This window comes from Varanus komodoensis, unplaced genomic scaffold, assembly GCF_004798865.1.
Source record: "Varanus komodoensis strain SLA01 unplaced genomic scaffold, ASM479886v1 scaffold85, whole genome shotgun sequence".
Lineage (NCBI taxonomy): Eukaryota > Metazoa > Chordata > Lepidosauria > Squamata > Varanidae > Varanus > Varanus komodoensis.
Window position 1 is genome coordinate 1,411,589 of NW_025336543.1, and position 19,169 is coordinate 1,430,757.

The 19,169-nt window shown below is 38.2% G+C and overlaps 1 protein-coding gene across 15 annotated transcripts in view; it reads right to left on the reverse strand.

Annotated features, from left to right (window-relative positions):
* The window catches only part of ERC1 (ELKS/RAB6-interacting/CAST family member 1), a 212,469-nt gene that overhangs the window by 94,460 nt on the left and 98,840 nt on the right, over window positions 1-19,169 (reverse strand). For 11 of the 15 annotated variants that reach the window (XM_044417005.1, XM_044417009.1, XM_044417004.1 and 8 more), the window contains 2 exons: window positions 18,938-19,073; window positions 11,316-11,447 (listed from right to left, as the gene is read on the reverse strand). In XM_044417005.1, coding sequence (XP_044272940.1) covers window positions 11,316-11,447; window positions 18,938-19,073 — 268 coding nt within the window. The remainder of the gene's footprint in view (window positions 1-11,315; window positions 11,448-18,937; window positions 19,074-19,169) is intronic. The other 4 variants (XM_044417012.1, XM_044417013.1, XM_044417020.1 and 1 more) reach the window with 1 other exon arrangement.

Genomic DNA, 19,169 nt, shown 5'->3' on the forward strand with positions numbered 1-19,169 from the left:
GACGACGACGACGAAGCAGCAGCAGCAGCAGCAGCAGCAGCAGCAGCAGTTGGGTTAGATCTCTTGTAATAACATGGTGCAAGGATAGAATTTTAATATCTGCACCTGCTGTAACCATCAGAGAACTCATTTCCTTCATCAGCCATAGAGTAGCATCTGGAGCAGTTGTCCGCAACCTGGTAACCTCCGCATTAAAATAGTACCTCCCATAATCCTTCCTTATTAGCCATGCTGAAAATTGAAGTCCACTGGTGAATGCTGATCTAGAGGGCCGTAAGATCACCAGGCTGCTGCTATAGAGTTGGTTTCCAGAGCTAGTTTACAAACAATTGAATACAAAATAGCAGGAAATAATATAAACCCAAATTAAAACTTGTTCATACCTTTAGCAATTTACAGTCTAAATGATTGGTCTAATGCATTATTCTGCCTATTTGGCTTCAGTAGGTAATGAGAAGAATAGTGCAAAACAGTAAATTGAAGAAAGAGGGGAAAGCATGCAATTAAAAACAGAAAGGGCACTTAAGCAGTTAAAAAGTTAACATAAACAAAGCAGTTCAAATCTAGGACGGATAATTTTAATAAACTACAGACTCTGTCACTTTAAGAGCAAATAGAACCACAGCTACTATCATTACACAGTTCTCTCCCTCCATCAAAAAACTGTGTATCTAATAACACAGGGAAAAATGAGACCCTTTCAAGTAAAAAGGAGTAACTTAAGTAGAATTCTCTTGCTGGAGAGCCTTGGGTGATCCAGAAAGGTAGCTTATAAGTAACTTTTTAAATTTAGTAATTAAAGCAATGGCTTGCCACAGACCCTTGATATAATTACCATATATGCTTGCAAATAGTGATACAGAGTTATTGAAGAATGGTAATACCAACAAAACATGGGTTGATTCACTTAACTGTCATTTGCTTGCACCTCTGAGCACTCCATAGACAACTAACTTCAGGTTTGATTTTGAACAACAACTACAATCTGAAACTGTGGTTTGAAGATAGCTATTGAAACTTGGCTTGTATTACCTATGTAAAATTCTGCCTGGACGAAGCCTGGTTTGTTTTGGCATTATACCCCTGCTGTCTTCTGACTAAGAAATGAGATGCAAAAACAGCCCACTCCTAGGCAAGCATTTTCAGAACTATTTTGGTAGCCTACAGAGGCAGCAGTTGAGCTATAAATTATGATTTACAGTGCCAGAAAGTGGGCCTTCAGAAAGTGGGCCTTCAGATAGAGTCATAACCCTTTGGCAAACCCATTCAACAATCCAAAATGCTAAGGCAAGAGACTGCATATTTTTGTAAACCCCTTCAGTCTCAATTATTAAAGAATATCCAAGCCTGAAATAAGAATGGATTATTTATGAACTGAAAATTGAGAGAAACTGCTTTTCTATAGACCAAATTAAGCAACTGTATCTATATTGATAACAAATACTGTTATTATTACACAGTACATCCTGCCTTTTTCTCTTGTGAAGAAGCAAGGTAGTTCTAATTTACCCTCACAACAATAATCCTGTCAAGTAAGTTTGGCTAAGAGTGTCTGGCTGAAAGTCACCCAGTGAGCTTCAGAGCTGAGCAGTGACTATTTTATTTATTTGAGATTCTTATATGCCCTATTTGCATAAGCCTCGGGGCAGCTTCCATCAAATAAATAACAATACAAATATATAAAAACTAGAAACATCCAGGCAATAAGTTAAAACAATAAATAAACAATTAATTAAAATAACATTTAAATAAAAAGGTCTTGGCCTGGCGCTGAAAAACAAGTAACGACGGCACCAGGTGAACCTCTCTGGGGAGCACATTCCATAAGTGGGGCGCCACCGCAGAGAAGGCCCTCCTCCGGGGTACACATCCTCCTAACATCCTTCATGGAGGGTTCCCGGAGAAGGGCCTCTGCCACTGATCTCAGGGGTCGGGAGGGCAAGTATGGATGCAGGCGCTCCTTTAGGTAACCAGGTTCCAAGCCGCTAAGGGCTTTATAGGTAATAACCTATAAATTATAAATTGTAATTATAAATTATAATAAATTATAGACTAGAATTGGATCTCCTGGTCCCCAGTCCAACACTCTAACCATCATATAACACAGTTGGAGAAAAGCAGTATAAACAATTGGAGGGAGGCAGTGCAATTATTTAACAAAAAATTGTCTACTTATATATCAAGAAAAAATATATAATTTCTGGGAAGTTAAGGATTTTAGTAAAAATTACTGAGCATGAAAGGTACATAAAAATACACATCTGATAAATAAAAGTTACAAGAAAGCATAAAATGGATTTAAGGAAAGATGAAAACCTGCTACAACACAATGTTCTGCCCACAACAGCCATGTTCAGCTCTTCTAAATTCAATGCTGTGGCTTTCCTTATGGATTCTATCCATCTCTTATTTGGTTTTCCTTTTCAATTTCAATCTTTGACTTTCCAGAGCATAACTGTCTTCTCTAGTGAGTTATCCCTTCTCATGATGTGGATGACAGCCTCACTTTTGCTATCATCTTCATATCTTAAATTACTGATGCATCTTCTACCAATGTACACTCCTTCTGCAGATCCTAATGCAGATTTCCTTATAATATGTTCTGTATACAAATTTAATACATAGGGAGATAAAATACAGCCTTGCCTGACACCTTTGCCTATAGGAGACCATTCCATCTAGCAGTAGCACCCTGTCCACAATACTGGGTGACTTTGGGCCAGTCATAGACTCTCAACCCAACCTATCTCACAGGGTTGTTGTTGGGGGGATAAGATGGAGGAGGAGAATGATGGAAGCTGCCTTGAGTCCTTTGTAGGAAAAAGGCAGGATATAAATTGATAAACAAACAAACAAACAAACACAGGCTACCCATCAGAACAATCAAGTGCAGGAGCACACCCATTTCTTTCAGAACCACTCAGAGCTATTCATGATCCACAGTCAAACGCTTTGTTGTAGTCTATAAAGCAGAGACTGAATTCTGAAATTATTTGGTGCGCTGCAGTAATCAGCATATTTGCAATATGATCTCGCGTGCCTCTTCCTTTTCAAAATCCAGTTCGAACATCAGGCATTTCCTGCTCCATATAGGGTAATCTTCTTTGTTGCAAAACTCTGAGCACCACTTTGCTTGCATAAGAAATGTTCCTATGGTTGCTGCACTCTTTGCATCTCCTTTCTTTGGGATTGAAATCTACATTGAATGTTTCCAGTCTGTGGACCATTGTTTTGTTTTCCGTATTTGCTGACATGTGTGTTAGAATCTGGACTGTCACTGAAGCTGGGAATTGTTTTATTGGCATCCTATCTACCCTGGGTGCTTTAGTCCTTCCAAGTGCTTTCAGAGCAGCTTTCACTTCACTTTCTAACACTGAAGGCTCTTTAAAAGAGTCTGCCATTCTTTAATCTCTTTTGTATATTTCTTCTGTATATTGTTCCACCTCCTCTTTATTTTTGCCTGTTCAGATATTGTGTTGACCTGTCATCTTTTGCTTCTCATCTGACCATAGCAATTAAATGTATTGTTATTTATCTAGGCTTTTTCTTTCTTTTTGCAACAGAAGTTGTCTTTTTGCATTTCCCCCTTATATAAGTGTCTCTGGTTTTCGTCCACAGTTCTTCTGATCACAGTCAATTACACTGAGCAATGCACATCTTTTCTTTAAATGGACTTCAAATGCCTCAGGAATGTTACTGAAGTAGTATTTTGGCACTATGTTTTTGTTAGCAATCTTTTTCAGTTTTACTTTGGTTTTTGATATTGAAAGTTCATGGTCACTATGCACTCTGCTCCAGGTCTTGTTTTCACAGTGAGATTACAGCTTCCTCATCTCCTGCTTCCAACTACATAATCAATTTGATTTTTGCAATGGCCATCTGGTGATGTCTAAGTCACACATTTTATGCACAGGTGCTTGAAGTATCTATTTCCAGTGAACAGATTGTTGGTTTCACAGAATTCTATAATTCTCCTGCTTTGTTTCTTACCCCTAGGCCAAATTCTCCTACAACATTTGATGCTGCATTGTTTCCTGATTTTGCATTCCAGTCATCTAGGATTATCAGAATATCTTCTTTTGGTGTTCTATCATTTTCTTCTTGAACACCTGCATAAAAGTTTTTAATTTCTTCTTCCGCATCTGCCACTAGAGCATGGTCCGGAATGATGGTTACGCTGACAGATTTCCCACTCATTCTGATTGGTAAGATTAAGTCAGATTTTCAACTGTGGCCTATTACTGCCTGTGTTACATCTTGCCTCAGTGTTAGAGCTACTCGTGAGAAATGATTGATTTAATTGTGGCTAGAAGAGAAACTTCCGCCTTCTCATGAACAGGTTAGATGCTGAAATTATATGATAAATTTCTATAAAATCCCTTGGTACTTTTTTTCTTTCCTATGTGTGTGTGTATTCTTATTTGTATCTTATATTTATGAAAATAAAAACATACATATAAAATAAAAACACATGAGCTACTCCATTTCTTCTGTGTTTTTCAGAGTAAAACACTGTTTGACTGAAAGTATCCCATTCACATTAAGATCCACAATGGTACAATTAGCATGATCAGTTATTAAATGGTCTGGTTCTGTACTATTAAAAAGCACTAGTCTGGAAATCAATGTGATCAGCTGGGGGTCCATCTACTCCATCAAATCCTCAGAAATACATTCTAACAAAATCATCTCTTTTTATTTTTGTCTCATCTATTTTAGCAGTTTCAAGTTGTGACAATGCATGATTGGCTGTGATGTGTTTGTGTGTCTTCCGAGTCAGTGGCAATGCATCCTTCCTGGGGATCTGGAGCTGGAGACCTCATTAGGACCTTCTGTAACAGTTCTCTCCTGCATTGTTAAGTCAGGAGCTTCTTGTTCTGACAATAGATAAAGATCCTCCGAGGACAACAGTACAGGTCTTTGATAACAACACATGGTTTATTTATTTATTAAGGAGATTTATGGGCCATCCATCACTGTCGTCTCTGGACGGCTTACAGAATCTCTGGATGATTTCTGCAGAGCTAGGTTCTATCTCTTAACCATTAACAGATACTTTGCAAGTATCTGGGAGAGATTGTTTAACTGGACTTTCCCTCAGCAAAAACTCCTGAGAATAGATAGTTCCTCCTAAGTTGTCTATACCATCAAGCTGACCCATAAATTGGCTAGGCTTCTACTCTTGGACACTGTTGTGACTTTTTCCATTTAAACAATGGTGGTATCAATACGGTTTAGCAAAAGTGTACCATTTCTGGACTTGTGTCAAGTGGCTACCTGGTCAAGGCCATTGATTTTCATCAGTTACTACAGGCAGAACATTGGAACCAAAGCAAGCTGCTCTTTTAAATATACCATCTTATCAGCCTTTTTACAATAGAACACCAACCCAACCTCTGGTAAGTCAGCCTGCTACTCACTCATAAATCTGATACACAGTAACCACAAAGGACAAAGATAGGTTGCTGTAGTTACTCAATCTGTACATTCAACCTTCAATCCCCACCAATGTTGATGCCAAACTTTCTCTTAAGTTTGAGGCTGTTTTCAGCAGTCCTGAAGAACTGAGGGAACAGGTTACAGATATGGATGCTGAGATGCTGGGGGAGGATCCTTCAGCTATACAAGGCTTCTAATGGATGTTCCACAAGGCACATAGCCCATATGAGTAATAGATGACCATTCAAAGAATTAGTTATAGCTTAGCAAGTTGCCTTATTTCAAGAGGTTTGGGATCAATGGAAGGTCAACATACTCTCTGAAAGACAGGTAAAGGAGGAGAGAAAACCAACACTGTCCCAGCCATAAGAAGGTGGATAATACAAAGCTCATCCCATTGGTTCTGATTTTTGCCAAGTCCTTTGTGAGGGGAACGACGTATAAGACACTTCCACTGGTATAGGAATACATCTCCCAGTGATTTTGCTTTTAGTACTTAAAGTCTACTACTGTCCTGTGGCAGAAATGTTGTCAGTTCTCTTTTCATGCAAAAAGGTCAATGTCTGGAATGTCCCACTTGCTGAAGAGACTGTGGGCTACAAAGGGGAACAGTGTTGTTCAGACAGAGGATAGTTCTGATGTAGCTGTCCACAAGGCAGTTGTCCACTCCTGCTGTGTACACCAATACAATATGACCAGGGATGCATCCTTGAAAAATTTGACTCATGAGGTTAAGAAGGGAGGAGGACTTCATTTTACCTTGTTTGTTTAGATAATCAATGGTGGCAATGTTGCTGCATAATGCCTGAAATGAGCATCCTTGTAGTTCCATTGAGTGCCTTCTTGACAGCTGAGTGTTTGTGGAGATTGTTATATAGAGTAGCCTCTGACTCAGTCCATTTGCCCTTAATTTTCAGGGTTTCATTGTATCATATCCCAACAAGAAAGCTTCCATTATTAGCATTTTATGATGGCAAATATAAAGAAGGTATTCCATCCTGAAGACTGTACCAACCTAGTATGCTAATTGAATCTCTGGGAAAAGGAACTGGATCTGCCTACCATACCAGGTCGTGTTGAATGCTTGGATGAACCAGTTCTTGGACTTGCCAACAGAAACTATAAAAGTAGTAGCTGCCATAAACCCAGCAGTCTTTGTATGTAACCTGGGTAACCTTGTGCTTGGATTACCTCAATGCAGTGTAGTGGGGGTGCCTTTGAAAATGGTCCAGAGTCTTCAACTGATCCAAAACAAGGCAGCGAGACTGTTAATGGGGATTGGCTCATGAGAACATATTACTGCCAGTCCTCTTCCAGGTGTACTGATTGTCAAAGTGCTAGTATTAACATTAAAAGCCCTAATTGGTTTGGGGACAGGTTAGCTGAAGAATCACCTCGTCCCATATGCACCTACCCAGACCCTGTGATCATCTTTGGGGGTCCTTCTCCAGGAGACTCTTCCAAAGGAAGTAGGTGGCTAAAAGGAGGGGGTCTTTTTGGTTGTGGCATTATGGTTGTGGAATAAGCTCCCTGAAGAGGTGTGCTTGGGGCTTACTTTGCATTCTTTTTGGCACCAGGTGAGGAGTTTTATATTTTCCCAGCATTTTAACTTTTAATAGCAGCTTTTAAGCATCATTTTTAATATTGTATTTTATTCTGTACCACTGCTATACTTCTATGCTTTAATTGCAATTGCTTTGTGTGTATGCTGAGGCAGGAGATGGGTTAATGATAGTTTCTTCTTTAGCTCCAAATACAACTTATGGGCTCTTGCCCTCTTAGACAACCCTTTTGCCACAGCAACAAGGCAGCCAGAGGTGATGCAGACTTTAAGCCCAAAGCCACTGAAGAATCCAGTTGAGTGAAGTAGGGTCTTTGATATCCCAATGGCCCTGTGATCTTCTAACACCTTGGACATTTGAGTAAATCTCCTGTCTTCTGCTGGTTCTACTATCCTCCAGGCTTGGTCCTAGCCCATGGCTGAAAGCCTGGTGAACCAATTGTACTTTGCCTTGTTTCTGAATACTTGGCATAAGGATACAATGATACCATCCTGGGACTTTTAGTGAAGGATGGTATATAAAAGCTTTAAACAAACAAAATAACTAACTAAAAGTGCCCACTTTATGTTCTTCTCCCACCTAAAGGGACAAAGAGAGTGTCTCTCAAATGGGGAGAATATACTGCCACAATGAGTATGATTGTGAAAAGGGTTCTGAAAGACTACATGCCCTCACATGCAGTATGTGAAATTCAGAATAAGCACAAAAAACAAAGGGCAAAACGTTTAAGATTAGACAGATAAAAGAAAAAGAAAATATTCAGCATGTTCTATTTCTCTCTTGAGAAGAACTGAACAAAGGGAAAATTCTCTAAGGGGTTGCCAAAGAGGCAGTCAAAAGGGCATTTGAACTCTGCCGAATTGACAGGATAGGCAAGAACCTGCTACAAACATGGATTCTGGGATGATGGTGCAAGGTTCTGTCAAAAACCTCTTAATTACAGAAGGCTCCCAGATGGAGGCTTCATGCAGGCACAGAGTCAATATGTGTTCTGCACACATATCATAAAAAGGAACATAAGTTCTCTCAACAGAGGCATTTAAACAGTGAGGTCTTCAATATACACATAATCTGGATTTATTGATGAGCAGCAAGGTGGTCATCCTTAGAAAACTAGCCTGAGAAACACAGCTGTGAAGAACAATTAAACACTGTCCTTCAAAGATAGGACATAGTCATGTACTGTGTAGTATCTGTGGAGGAAAAGCCCTCACTTCAGTAAGGAAAGGGCTAAATAAAATAAAATAAATAATACTGCAGGATACTTATCCCTCAGTGTCACCTGACCACAAGAGAGGAAGATGATCCAACTATCAACAAGTTGTATACAGAGGATGTGATTAAATTGGGGAATGAGAATGTACCCTGCTCTTGATACCTATCATATTTGAATGTTGCCCCCTGAATCCTATAGCCTAGAGTATCACAACCTAAAATGTTTGTACAGCATAGTGCTCTAAGTTGTTGTAGAAGCCAAGGTCAGGGTCATAGATATGTATGCTGATGTGTTTAGGAGAAGTCATAATCTAGCCACTGCCATAATCCATCTGACAAAAGAGCAGCAGGCACGCGGGTCTCTGGTACTGGTCAACCACGTTCCAGGGAATCCAGTATTCTTTGTGAACCAGGCTTTCACTTTGCAGAGCTGGCACATGGCACCACTGTGGCTGTCTTTGGAGCAAAATTTCAACTACTATAAAGGCTACTTGTGATGAAAACCTTTGAGCAACTAAAGTTGAGGTACAGGTCCATGTATCTTTTTGTTGGACATTGTGGAAACTGATGATGTGATCATAGTGTTGAATCCTGTGCAGTGCTGGAGACAAGAAAATTCTTTTGGAGGAACACTCCAATAACCCTGGATCAGGTGAAGAGGAGGGCATACAAAGCCTGCACCAAATGAGCAGTTGTGTTAGCTACTTTTGCTGGTTTTTCCCACATCTGTGGAAAACAGCTATTCTCAAGCACAGCCCATCAGAAGGCAAATTCATTTGACACAATTATCCCCCACTCTATATGATCCAGGTCAGAGACTATTCATATACTTCTTTCATTCAAATCAAGCTATCAGCTCACTCATAATGGTCTTGAGACTCTAAGTCTCTGTTATAAAAGAAGTCACTGTCTTTGCTGTTTGTACTCCTTCTTAACCATGGTACTTTCTTAATTAACTAAAACTTATTTCTTCTGATTTGCTTATACAGGTGGGAAGCAAAGGCCTAAAAGTAATAGAAATCAGGAACTGGCTCTCAGGAAACAAATTCAATTATGTTCAGGTGTGTTGTTTATTTTATTATTTTAATTTTCAAATGTATAGGTCACTGAATAGCCTAAGGTCTCTTTAAGTGACTAACGACACTAGAAATAAGCCAACAGTTCAATTATAAGTACAGGGGGAAGAAGGGGAACCTGTTGATAACAGAGTGAGCTTTTACATTCAGGTGTTAAAATCAGGTTTTGAAATCCCTTAGAAAGAGGATAGTTTTTGCCTGGTGCCAAAAGGAAAGTAGTGACAGCACCAGGTTAGATCTCTTTAGGAAGCCTATTCCAGAGGTGGAAGGCAGCCACTGAAAAGGTCCTCCTTCTAATTTCCATCTCTTTTACTTCCTTTAGGGATGGTTCTTTCAGAAGGACCTCATTCCTAGATCTCAATGGGATAGAAATATAAGGGAAAAGGTGTTCCTTCAAGTAACCAGGTCCCAAACAAGCACTTTAAATTGGGCCTGGGCTTCAACCAGCAATGTGTGATTTATACAGATAGGTGTTATGTGGGCATGCAAACTGTTATATGATGCCAGATGTACAGCTCTATTTTGGACTAGTTGAAGTCTCCGGACAGTCTTCAAAGGCAGCCTTATGTAGAGCACATTATAGGAATACAGTCAGGATTGCTATAGGTATTTGCATGTACAAATATGTGCATAGAAAAAGTCAATTTTACGCAGGTTACATCTGGGGAGTTGGGTGCTAGTTCTCCTGGACCTGGCTCTGCTTCTAGATGGTTGTACCAGGAATACCTTTGCACATCTATGGAATGCGGTCCCCAGAGAGGTCTGCTTGGCGGCGTCATTATTTGTTTTTTGGCGCCAGGCTAAGACCTTTTTATTTGAAACTTATTTTAATTGCTAAATTATTGTATTTATTAGGATTTTAAATTAGCCGAGAATGCACCAGGGGGTTTTAAATGTTTTTATATATATTTGTGAGTCGCCCCAAGGCTTTGTTGCAATGGGGGCGGCATAGAAATGTTTTAAATAAAATAAATATAAATAAATAAATATCAGAAGTTGTCCCCTTTCAAGAATGTGGTAGGCTAGACCACTTTCATACATTTCCTAGTCATATCTAGGTAAAACTACCTCTGAAAAGTGTTCAGAAGCACTAGATGGTACAGAAAACCGGGACCAGATTGATGTAGTGTATAATGATGGTAGTATCTGATAAAGCCATCCACAGTCCACTAAGTTCTTTTGGGGGAAGGCCTCTGCGTCTCACCATTATCAGAGGTACAGCTGGTAGGAATACAAAAAAAGAACGTTTCAGTTGCAGTATACTGTCTGCAGAGCTCCTGCTCTGGGACACTTGTTTAGTTCCTTCTTTATTATACTTTTGTCAGCTTCTGAAGACTATCCTTTTGTGGAATACTTTTGATTTTAGTTAATTCTTGTTCCCTGAATTATTTGGTTTTTAAGATGCTATTTGGTCTTCTTGATTCTGTACATGTTTTCTCTGTTCCTCTAATACTTTATTGATTAACTGCATTGGTTTTCTATGGTAGATTATTTTTATCGTCTTTGTTTTAAAGAACCTTTTTTTGAGTAGAAAGACGTATAAAAAATTAAAACTGATCAGTAAAATATCCTTTCTAAAATGTACAATAATGATGCCATCTCCACACTAACACAGAACATATTTGTCCTCAAGAAACATTATGTGATTAAAGAATAATTCTTTAATTGGCAACGTATTCCAACGCCCTAGGGAAATATTAAACTTTATACTGCACTAAAGTAGAAACTACGCAAAACCACTGTAGTCCTAAATTGTATCACCTACTAATTATTCTCTAATGGGATTGTTTTACTCAGTGGAACTTTGGTCATCATTTAGAACACCCATTTCCATATTCTAATTGGGCTTAAAATTAATTTTTTTTCGAGGGGGGACACACCTTAAAGATGAGGTATTTACTTAGACCTGCTTGCTTCATGTTCATCAAGGGCTTTATGATCCTCTAGTAAGATGATGCCAAAAAGTTACTTCACTTTATAGTACTTCTCAAACAGCAACACCAGTGACCATAAGTGTGCAGACCTGTTTCTCAGCATGTGTCCTGGCTGATTCTTCTTGAGCCAGCACCATTTCCCGCTCTGCAGTTATCTGCACACTCTCTCTCAGGGCTTCTTCTAGCTCCTCAATCCGATCATCCTTCTTACGCAGACTGTCCTGGAAAATGACAGGAGACCAGATGAAGTAGCTTGGATTTAAAAGGCAGAGCAAATCAGCCAAGCACTATGCCACTCTTCAGCAATGGCAGTCCACAAAGACAGGTCTTCATAGAGAGGAAAGAAGAAGATGTAGAGTGAAGGACGAGCTGGAGAAGGTGAATGCCACAGCAAACGTGAAAGTTAGCAAACCAAGAGATCAGCAGTGGAAGCAGGACTATGTGCATTAAGATCAGCTAGTGCAGTTAACAGGTTGTTTCTGTGCAAAAGATACAGAGTAACTTGTGGCTCCAAAGCAGGTTAGTAGGCAAATGATGTGATACAGCAACCAACATTCAGACTTTCTTCTCAGGCATTCACAACCTGGCAAGCAAAGTGAAGGAAAGTGAAGCGAGTGCAACTTGTAGTTAACAATATGCGCTCTCTTTTGGAGTATGATATTAAGCTGCCTCAATCAACAAGACTCTTCATACGTAATTAAAATAGCAAAGAAGGTTCTGCCACTCTGATGGAAAGATGAAGGCAAAAGTTCAAACAAGATGTATTTGGAACATTATGGCTCAGAATTTAATTTCTTCATGATGAAATCTTCACATTTGTAAGCCATACTGCTGAAGATCAAAATGATAAATCAGATGCTTATTTATAGTTTAAAAATGTAGCACAGCATCTAGAGATGTTTATTCTAGTCTGAAAACTCCAAAATGATTTCACACACATACATTCACTGCCTCTGAAACTGCAATCAAGAACAGAATGGTTGTCAATTTGTGTTTGTTACAATAAATAATCATCCTAGACTGTGTTACACTAAACTTACACTGTCAACTAAATGACAACTCTGTAAGCCTAGTTTGAACAATTTCATAGATATACAAGTACTTTTCAATAGAGTAACTAGTAGCTAGCTTGAAAATTCAGATCAGAAAAAAACCCCCACCCAGATGAGAATGGATTTGCTAAGGTTTCCCGCTAGCATTTCACACAGTAACTAATAAGTACTAAGAACTAAAGCAGCAAAATTAAAATATTCTCCTCCTGTTTCTGACTAATCAGCTCTGAGAAATTGCAGTAGCGGTAGTGCTGGTAGTCAAAATATGCAAAGCAACCTGGGTTGGTACCCTTTATTCCATTATTTAACTGTATATATGGTCACAACACTCGCACAAAGCCTTCAAAGAAAACTACTGCTAGTTCTGCTACAGAGAAGTACTTGACTGTTGAGACAGGAGTGTAGGCCTTGCATAGTGATAATAACAGTGACAAGGGATTGAAAGAAAAATGAACTTGGTTCTCATTTTAATACAAACCTATCAAATTTGTATTTCTTTAACTACTGTATGAACTGCATCATGATTATCCTTTGGTATTTGGACATATTATTGAAAATAATGGTAAAATGCATTTTACTGGGGAAAATTATTTGCAGAAATGTGCATATTTGGTAAAATTGCACAGTAAAATATATGCATGAGAAATTGATGTGAAAATGTATATCAATTTTCATACTTTTCAAATTACCAACTGAAGAACAAACAAAACAAGATATTCTTATGCTTATAAATATGGGAAATTTAAATTGACAGATATGTCTATCCCTAGTTAGTACCAAACTGTGTGTGTGTGTGTGTGTGTGTGTGTGTGTGTGTGTGTTAGAATAGACAAGACCAAATATTAGATAGATAAGAAAGCAACGTAAGTTTAACACAGAAAAGGTTTCTAGCAGATGCTCTGGTATATTTATTATCAAAGATTATGATCTTGTATTGATCTTCATAGAATGAGTATACCGGCATCAAGTACTTAAAACTTCAGGAACACTACTGAGTAAATCTTTTAAATGTTGCTACAGGTGCTTAGGGTTAGAATTACCCTACCCAGTCTGCAAACATACAGTTCTTGAAAATTACAGTGTATAGTCCTAATTGCACCAGACATGGAAAATACTCATTAGGTTGTCTGTGTTATGATATATTCCAGACTGTCACGTTCAGAATCATGAGTGGTGTCTCCAGTTCTATTCTAAAGTAAAATTATCTGTCCAGTTACAGCTGATTAGAACAGTTGCCCAGAAATTGAACATACCAAGAAGCAAAGATGCAGAGATGTATAACAGATCTTTCATTTGAGGAAGTATTTACAATGTAGTAAACTTTTCCATTCAGAAATATTAAATTCATAGAATACTCAGATTGTAGTAACAAATATGGATCACAATCAAGCAGTGCAATAATTAATTCTGTCTTAATATTATAATATAATCAGTATGAACACAATCTGAAATTTCAAGTTATTCTATATATTACTGTGTTCAGAAATATCCGTACAATATCACTACTACTATTTTAAAGTGTTTTTGTGAACCATTCAGAGAGCCCCAACTATTGTACTGTATGGAAAATAAATAAATATCCAAGAAAGCCTCTGCAAAAGCTAAACAAATACAAGGAATAAATGTCAGGACATTTGTGTTGGTAAAACAAATAGCTGTCATTAAATCATAACAATAATAAGCTACTTTATACTGAATTCAGACCATTGATCCCTCTAGCTCAGCATGGTCTATACTGACTGGCAATATACTTTTTCCTAGCCCTACCTGAAGATGTCAGGGCCTGAACTTGGGACCTTCTGCATGCCAAACACACACTCCATCAGTGAGCTACAGTTTGACTCATGCCATTGGAAAGCACATTTTTAATACTATAGAACATCTTACTTGATGGAGCCTGAGAAACTGCTTCTCTTTTGAGGCCAGGCCAATTATTATAGATTATGTAAGAAATGCACAACACACAAGGGTGTGAGAAATTCCCACAACCTAAAAACATAAAAAGCCATGCTGGATCAGACTATCTAACCCAGCACTCTGTATACATGTTGGCAAAACAGGTGCCATAAGGATTCCTCAACCAGGATGGATATAAGACCTCCACCTGTCCATGCTCCTCAGCAACTGGTAAATGCAGGTAGATGTAGGTAAAGGAGGTAGCACATAGCTAGCTAGGCTACTAGCCACTGATAGCTTTCCCCCTCATGTGTCTGTTCAATTGCCGTTTAAAGCTAGTCAGATTGGTGGCCAGATTGTTAAACCTTTTTGTACAACACAAGCAAATCTGGATTCAAGATATGCTACTCTACTCGCTGCAAATAGTAGATTCTATGCAAAGGATAGAGAGAGCCTGATTATTTTTAGAGTGCTATTTGAAAAATCACATTCCAATCACAATTAGTTCTGAAATGACTCTAATATTGCAATGCTATACATGTCTAGGGAACATACTCCTAGGTGACTGTATGAGACAGCAGCCTCAATGGGCTTGCTTGCCAGTCAATGAGCTTTACAAATCCTCTTTGGGAAATGTTTGTCCCAAGCTGTAAGCACCATAGTGTGTATAAGGCACAGATTAAATATAAATGTAAGTTATAAACCACATTCTCTACATGTGTAGGAACTTGTTTTGTATTCAGAACCAGAGGTGAGTTCTCAAGATTCTCATAATCCACCTTGTACTTATGGTTAACAATATGCGTTTCCAAGAATCATATTTCCAAGCCAGGAAATACAAAACTAAGTGAAAAAGCAGTCCAAATGTTACTGCCTACTCACCTTGTGAAGCCCTAAGAAGAACAGTGTGGTAAAAGAAATCTATTTTTATCTCTTTTTTTCAAGTGAAGCAAGCTGTCAAATTTGTGCAAAAACAATTTAAGTGAAGTTAAAACAGACCATTCAATAAACTCATTTAAGACTTTCTTTTTTTTAGTCCAGATGAGCTGAGATAACTTTCGTTATTGTTTCATTCATTCTTCCAGTCCATTTATTGTGCTTCTCAAGTGTCAAGTTTCCATCATCAGAAACTCTCTGTATAAAACAAACACTTTGTTACTGGACTCAGGAAAAGACAAACCACATGCCTATTATGGACAGTGGAGTGAAAGCTTGGAAACTTCTTTAACTGGCTGGATTGCAGATGGCTAGTTTGAGAAAGTAGGGATCATATTTTAAGTGCTATATAATTAATTATTAATCCCTGCCAAAACCACAAAAGCCAAAATTATCTGAAATTGGTGCTTCTGTGTACTAACCCCAAAACCAATGGTGGCTGCCTACAGAATATCTATTTCTCCTTATGCTTAACGTTTTTGTTTAACTAATATGTCCCCAGGAGAATAGCAGAAAAAGAAGCTGTGTTGCCTAAGTTGCCTTTATTCTAACTGGAGAAAAGTGGGGGCATCTTGTTTTAAGAAAATACAAAGGTTATTCTTTTAGACATTCAACATGTTTGAATGAAATGCTGTTAAGACAGGAGAAAAAAATTAAGACAGCAGAAATTTCAGTTTTTATTTGATAAAACTAAGCAAATTAATACCTTCATTGCACACAGGTTCACAGCTTAAGCTGCTTTGAATAACTTGGCAAACAACAACCAGAGGTAGGTATGCCAACTAAACTCTCCTGATGTTGACTTAATGAGATGTGAACAGACCTAATCTCTTCCTAGGTTAGCATACTCCACTGCATGACCAGGAGAATGAGTTCAGAAGCTTCTGCTTTTGACCATGGCCACCCTTCTGGCTTGTACAGATCTAGAATAGTGGACATTTTAAACTATAGTTAGTTTTAACAATGGTTAGTTTATGAAGGTAGCTTCGTAAACAATGGCTTGAAGTTGAGTTATTTGAAACTGTATGTAGTTTGTCAAGTTTGAAGACATGACAGCTGTGCATAATCAAATTGAAAATAAATCCTTCCAAACTCCTCTTCATAGCCATGGTGTCAATCCTGGAAAGGATAAACATATCTTTCCAAAAGGGTATGACTTTCCATCTGCCTTTCACTGCCTTCATAGGGTACTGGACATAAAATTGCATAACCTCACATGAATTAAAATGAGGTGGGATGAGATAAGAGAATATTATAAAACTGTACTGTAAAAGAAATGTAACAGAATATTATAGGAAATGCACATAAGACACTTTATATTATTTCATATTAGATTCCAACCTAAACATTATTTACATTTTTATGGTTTGAACAATTATATTTTTCTGTAACACAGTTTTGGACAATACTTTCATTACAATACCCATTTTTCATTTAATTAATTCATTTTCATTACAGTACCTCCTTTCTCTTCTTCATTCACAAGTACCCAAAAATATACAACTGTAGGATCTGAACTCATGACTCGATTTATGGTTATGTAATTTATGATAGGGTGTAGCTAGTTAAAGGGAAAAAAAAGATCATGTCCCACTTCTCTTCTCTCTGCACAACTGAACTAATCCTATGTAGTTGATTTAAGCTTGTACGCAGCTTAATTCATGACCAAGAGACAAGAACATGAACAAGCATACGTGAATGTACAAAGAAAGCAGAAAATAGGTTACATCCAATATTAGAGAGGTGGTGTGGTGTGATGTACTGAGAAGGTTGGACTGGGGATCTGGGTTTTAGTTTCCATTCAGTCAGGAAACTCACTGGGTGACTTTGGGCCAGTTACTCTCAACCTAACCTATTTACAAGGTTTTTGTTATGAGGATAAAATGGAGCAATGTAAGTCTTCATTATTTTTTTGCAGAAAGATAAAAGTGGAATATAGATACAATGTAATAATAAAGGTAATAACTGCTTCTTAAAGTATATTCATGGAAATTGATAGGACTTAGTTCAGTCTAGTTCTGGACACAGCTGCATGCCACAAAATATTTTAACACAAGCCTTGTCCAGTTTGTTCATCATACCATCTGTACTGAAAAGTGTATGTAAATCTACATACTACACGTTATGCCAGTTTGCAACAGCCTCCCCATTTTTTATTTGCAGGTACATATGTTGTCCACATATTGCAAGACCTTCATTCAGACTGCTGAGCCATAAACATACTCACTGCATGCTCTGTTTGTGACTCCCACAATCAAACTGCACATACAGTATATTGAAAATATGCTGTGTCATTGTTACCCTGGAATCCTCCACTCATGTATATATAGTGCATTTTGAACTCAGAACCTTTTTTTGCTACCAAAATTGTTGTTCTGCATTTTGAGAGGGCAGAAAAGAACTGATCTACTCAAAAGCATCCAAAATTGCATTCTTAGGCAACTGCTATTTCTACCATTGTATAATTGATAAAGAAACAGGAAGCAACGAGACAGCTTTCTTCAAGATGTCAGGTTGTAAATTCTCTAAACATTATCATTCCCTTCTCTCTTCGCTTTCCTGCCTGCACCAGAGAAAGGGCAGATAAGATGTTCTCATAGAGATTTAGGAATATGCAACATTAAAGAGAGTCTGAAACTGAATCTTATGCACATCTCACAGATGTTTCCTGCTTTCTGAAGAGAAATCAAGGCACCCTAGGAAGATATAGAACAGGCCCATTATAGAATGTTCTGTAACATTTGCATGGTTAGATGAGGCAATTAGAACTACTAGCATTTATTTTTCTCCCTTTCCCTTCTCTCCTCCCTCAGACTAAAGGTTTGTTACACTGTAGTGTGTTCACATCAACACAGCTTCCACTACAAGTCATAGAATCATAGAAGAGTTGGAAGGGGCCATGAAGGCCATCGAGTCCAGTCTCCTGCTGTTGCAGGACACTACATTACACCATCCTACTCAGATGGCTTTCCAGGTTCTTTTTGAATGTCTCCAGTGTGGGAGTGCCCACCACCTCTCTAGGCAGATAGTTCCACTGTTGTATTGCTCTGACAGTGAGGAGGCTTTTCCTGATGTCCAGACTGAATCTGGGTTGCTGCAACTTGAATTGATTATTCCGTGTCCTACATTCTGGCAATAGCAAGAGATCTTGACCTTCCTCTTTGTGACAGCCTTTGAAGTACTTACAGAGGGATATCATGTCCCCCCTCAGTCTTCTCTTCTCAAGGCTGAACATGCCCAGTTCCCTCAAGTCAATTTGAGTTTACATAATGTTGTCACAACATGCCTATTTCATGCTGCAAAATATTCTGTGATGATTCACTGATATCAATGGGGCACTGTGTCAGTGGTTTTGTGGATGGAAGAAAATAAGGAGTGAACAGGTATGAAACTAAAGAGTAAAAAATTATATGTGCCAAAAGAACCATAAAAATATTTCTGTAACTCCAAGAATACTCACTGATGTATGTGTGATTCTCAGTTTTCCTTCGTTGAACAGAAGTCCAAATATCCCAAAACAATTAAACAAGACAATTTTTAGAAACACCAGAACTGAAAAATCTGTAACCATCTTGAACCTGATGACCAAATGATATTTTTGCAGTAATTTACAGCCGAAGTGAAGTCTTATTTTCTCAGCATAAAAGAAATCAAACTGTTGACGCTAAATAGATCACACCCTCCGAGGAGCTTGTAACACTGTATAACTGGTCTTTTGAGCACAGAATAACTCTTTTATTATCAGTAATTCTGAAACCTGGGAAGCAAGTGAGGTAGAAAGCTCAAATTAAACATGGTCTTGTATCATACATGTGATCCCATGTTACCTGCAACTGCTGGGAACTGTCATTAAGATTGTCCTCCCTCCGCCTTGCTTCTTCCAACATCTGTGCACTCTTTTTCTTCTCCACTTGTTCTTTGTGCTTCAGATTTGCTACCTTTTTATTCTGATCTTTAATTTGTCTGTGAAGAAGAAAGCAAGCACTCAAACATTTGTGCAACCTAAATTTTAAAATAGCAATTACAGTTAGCTGTGATTAGTTTATTAATATTCTTGGA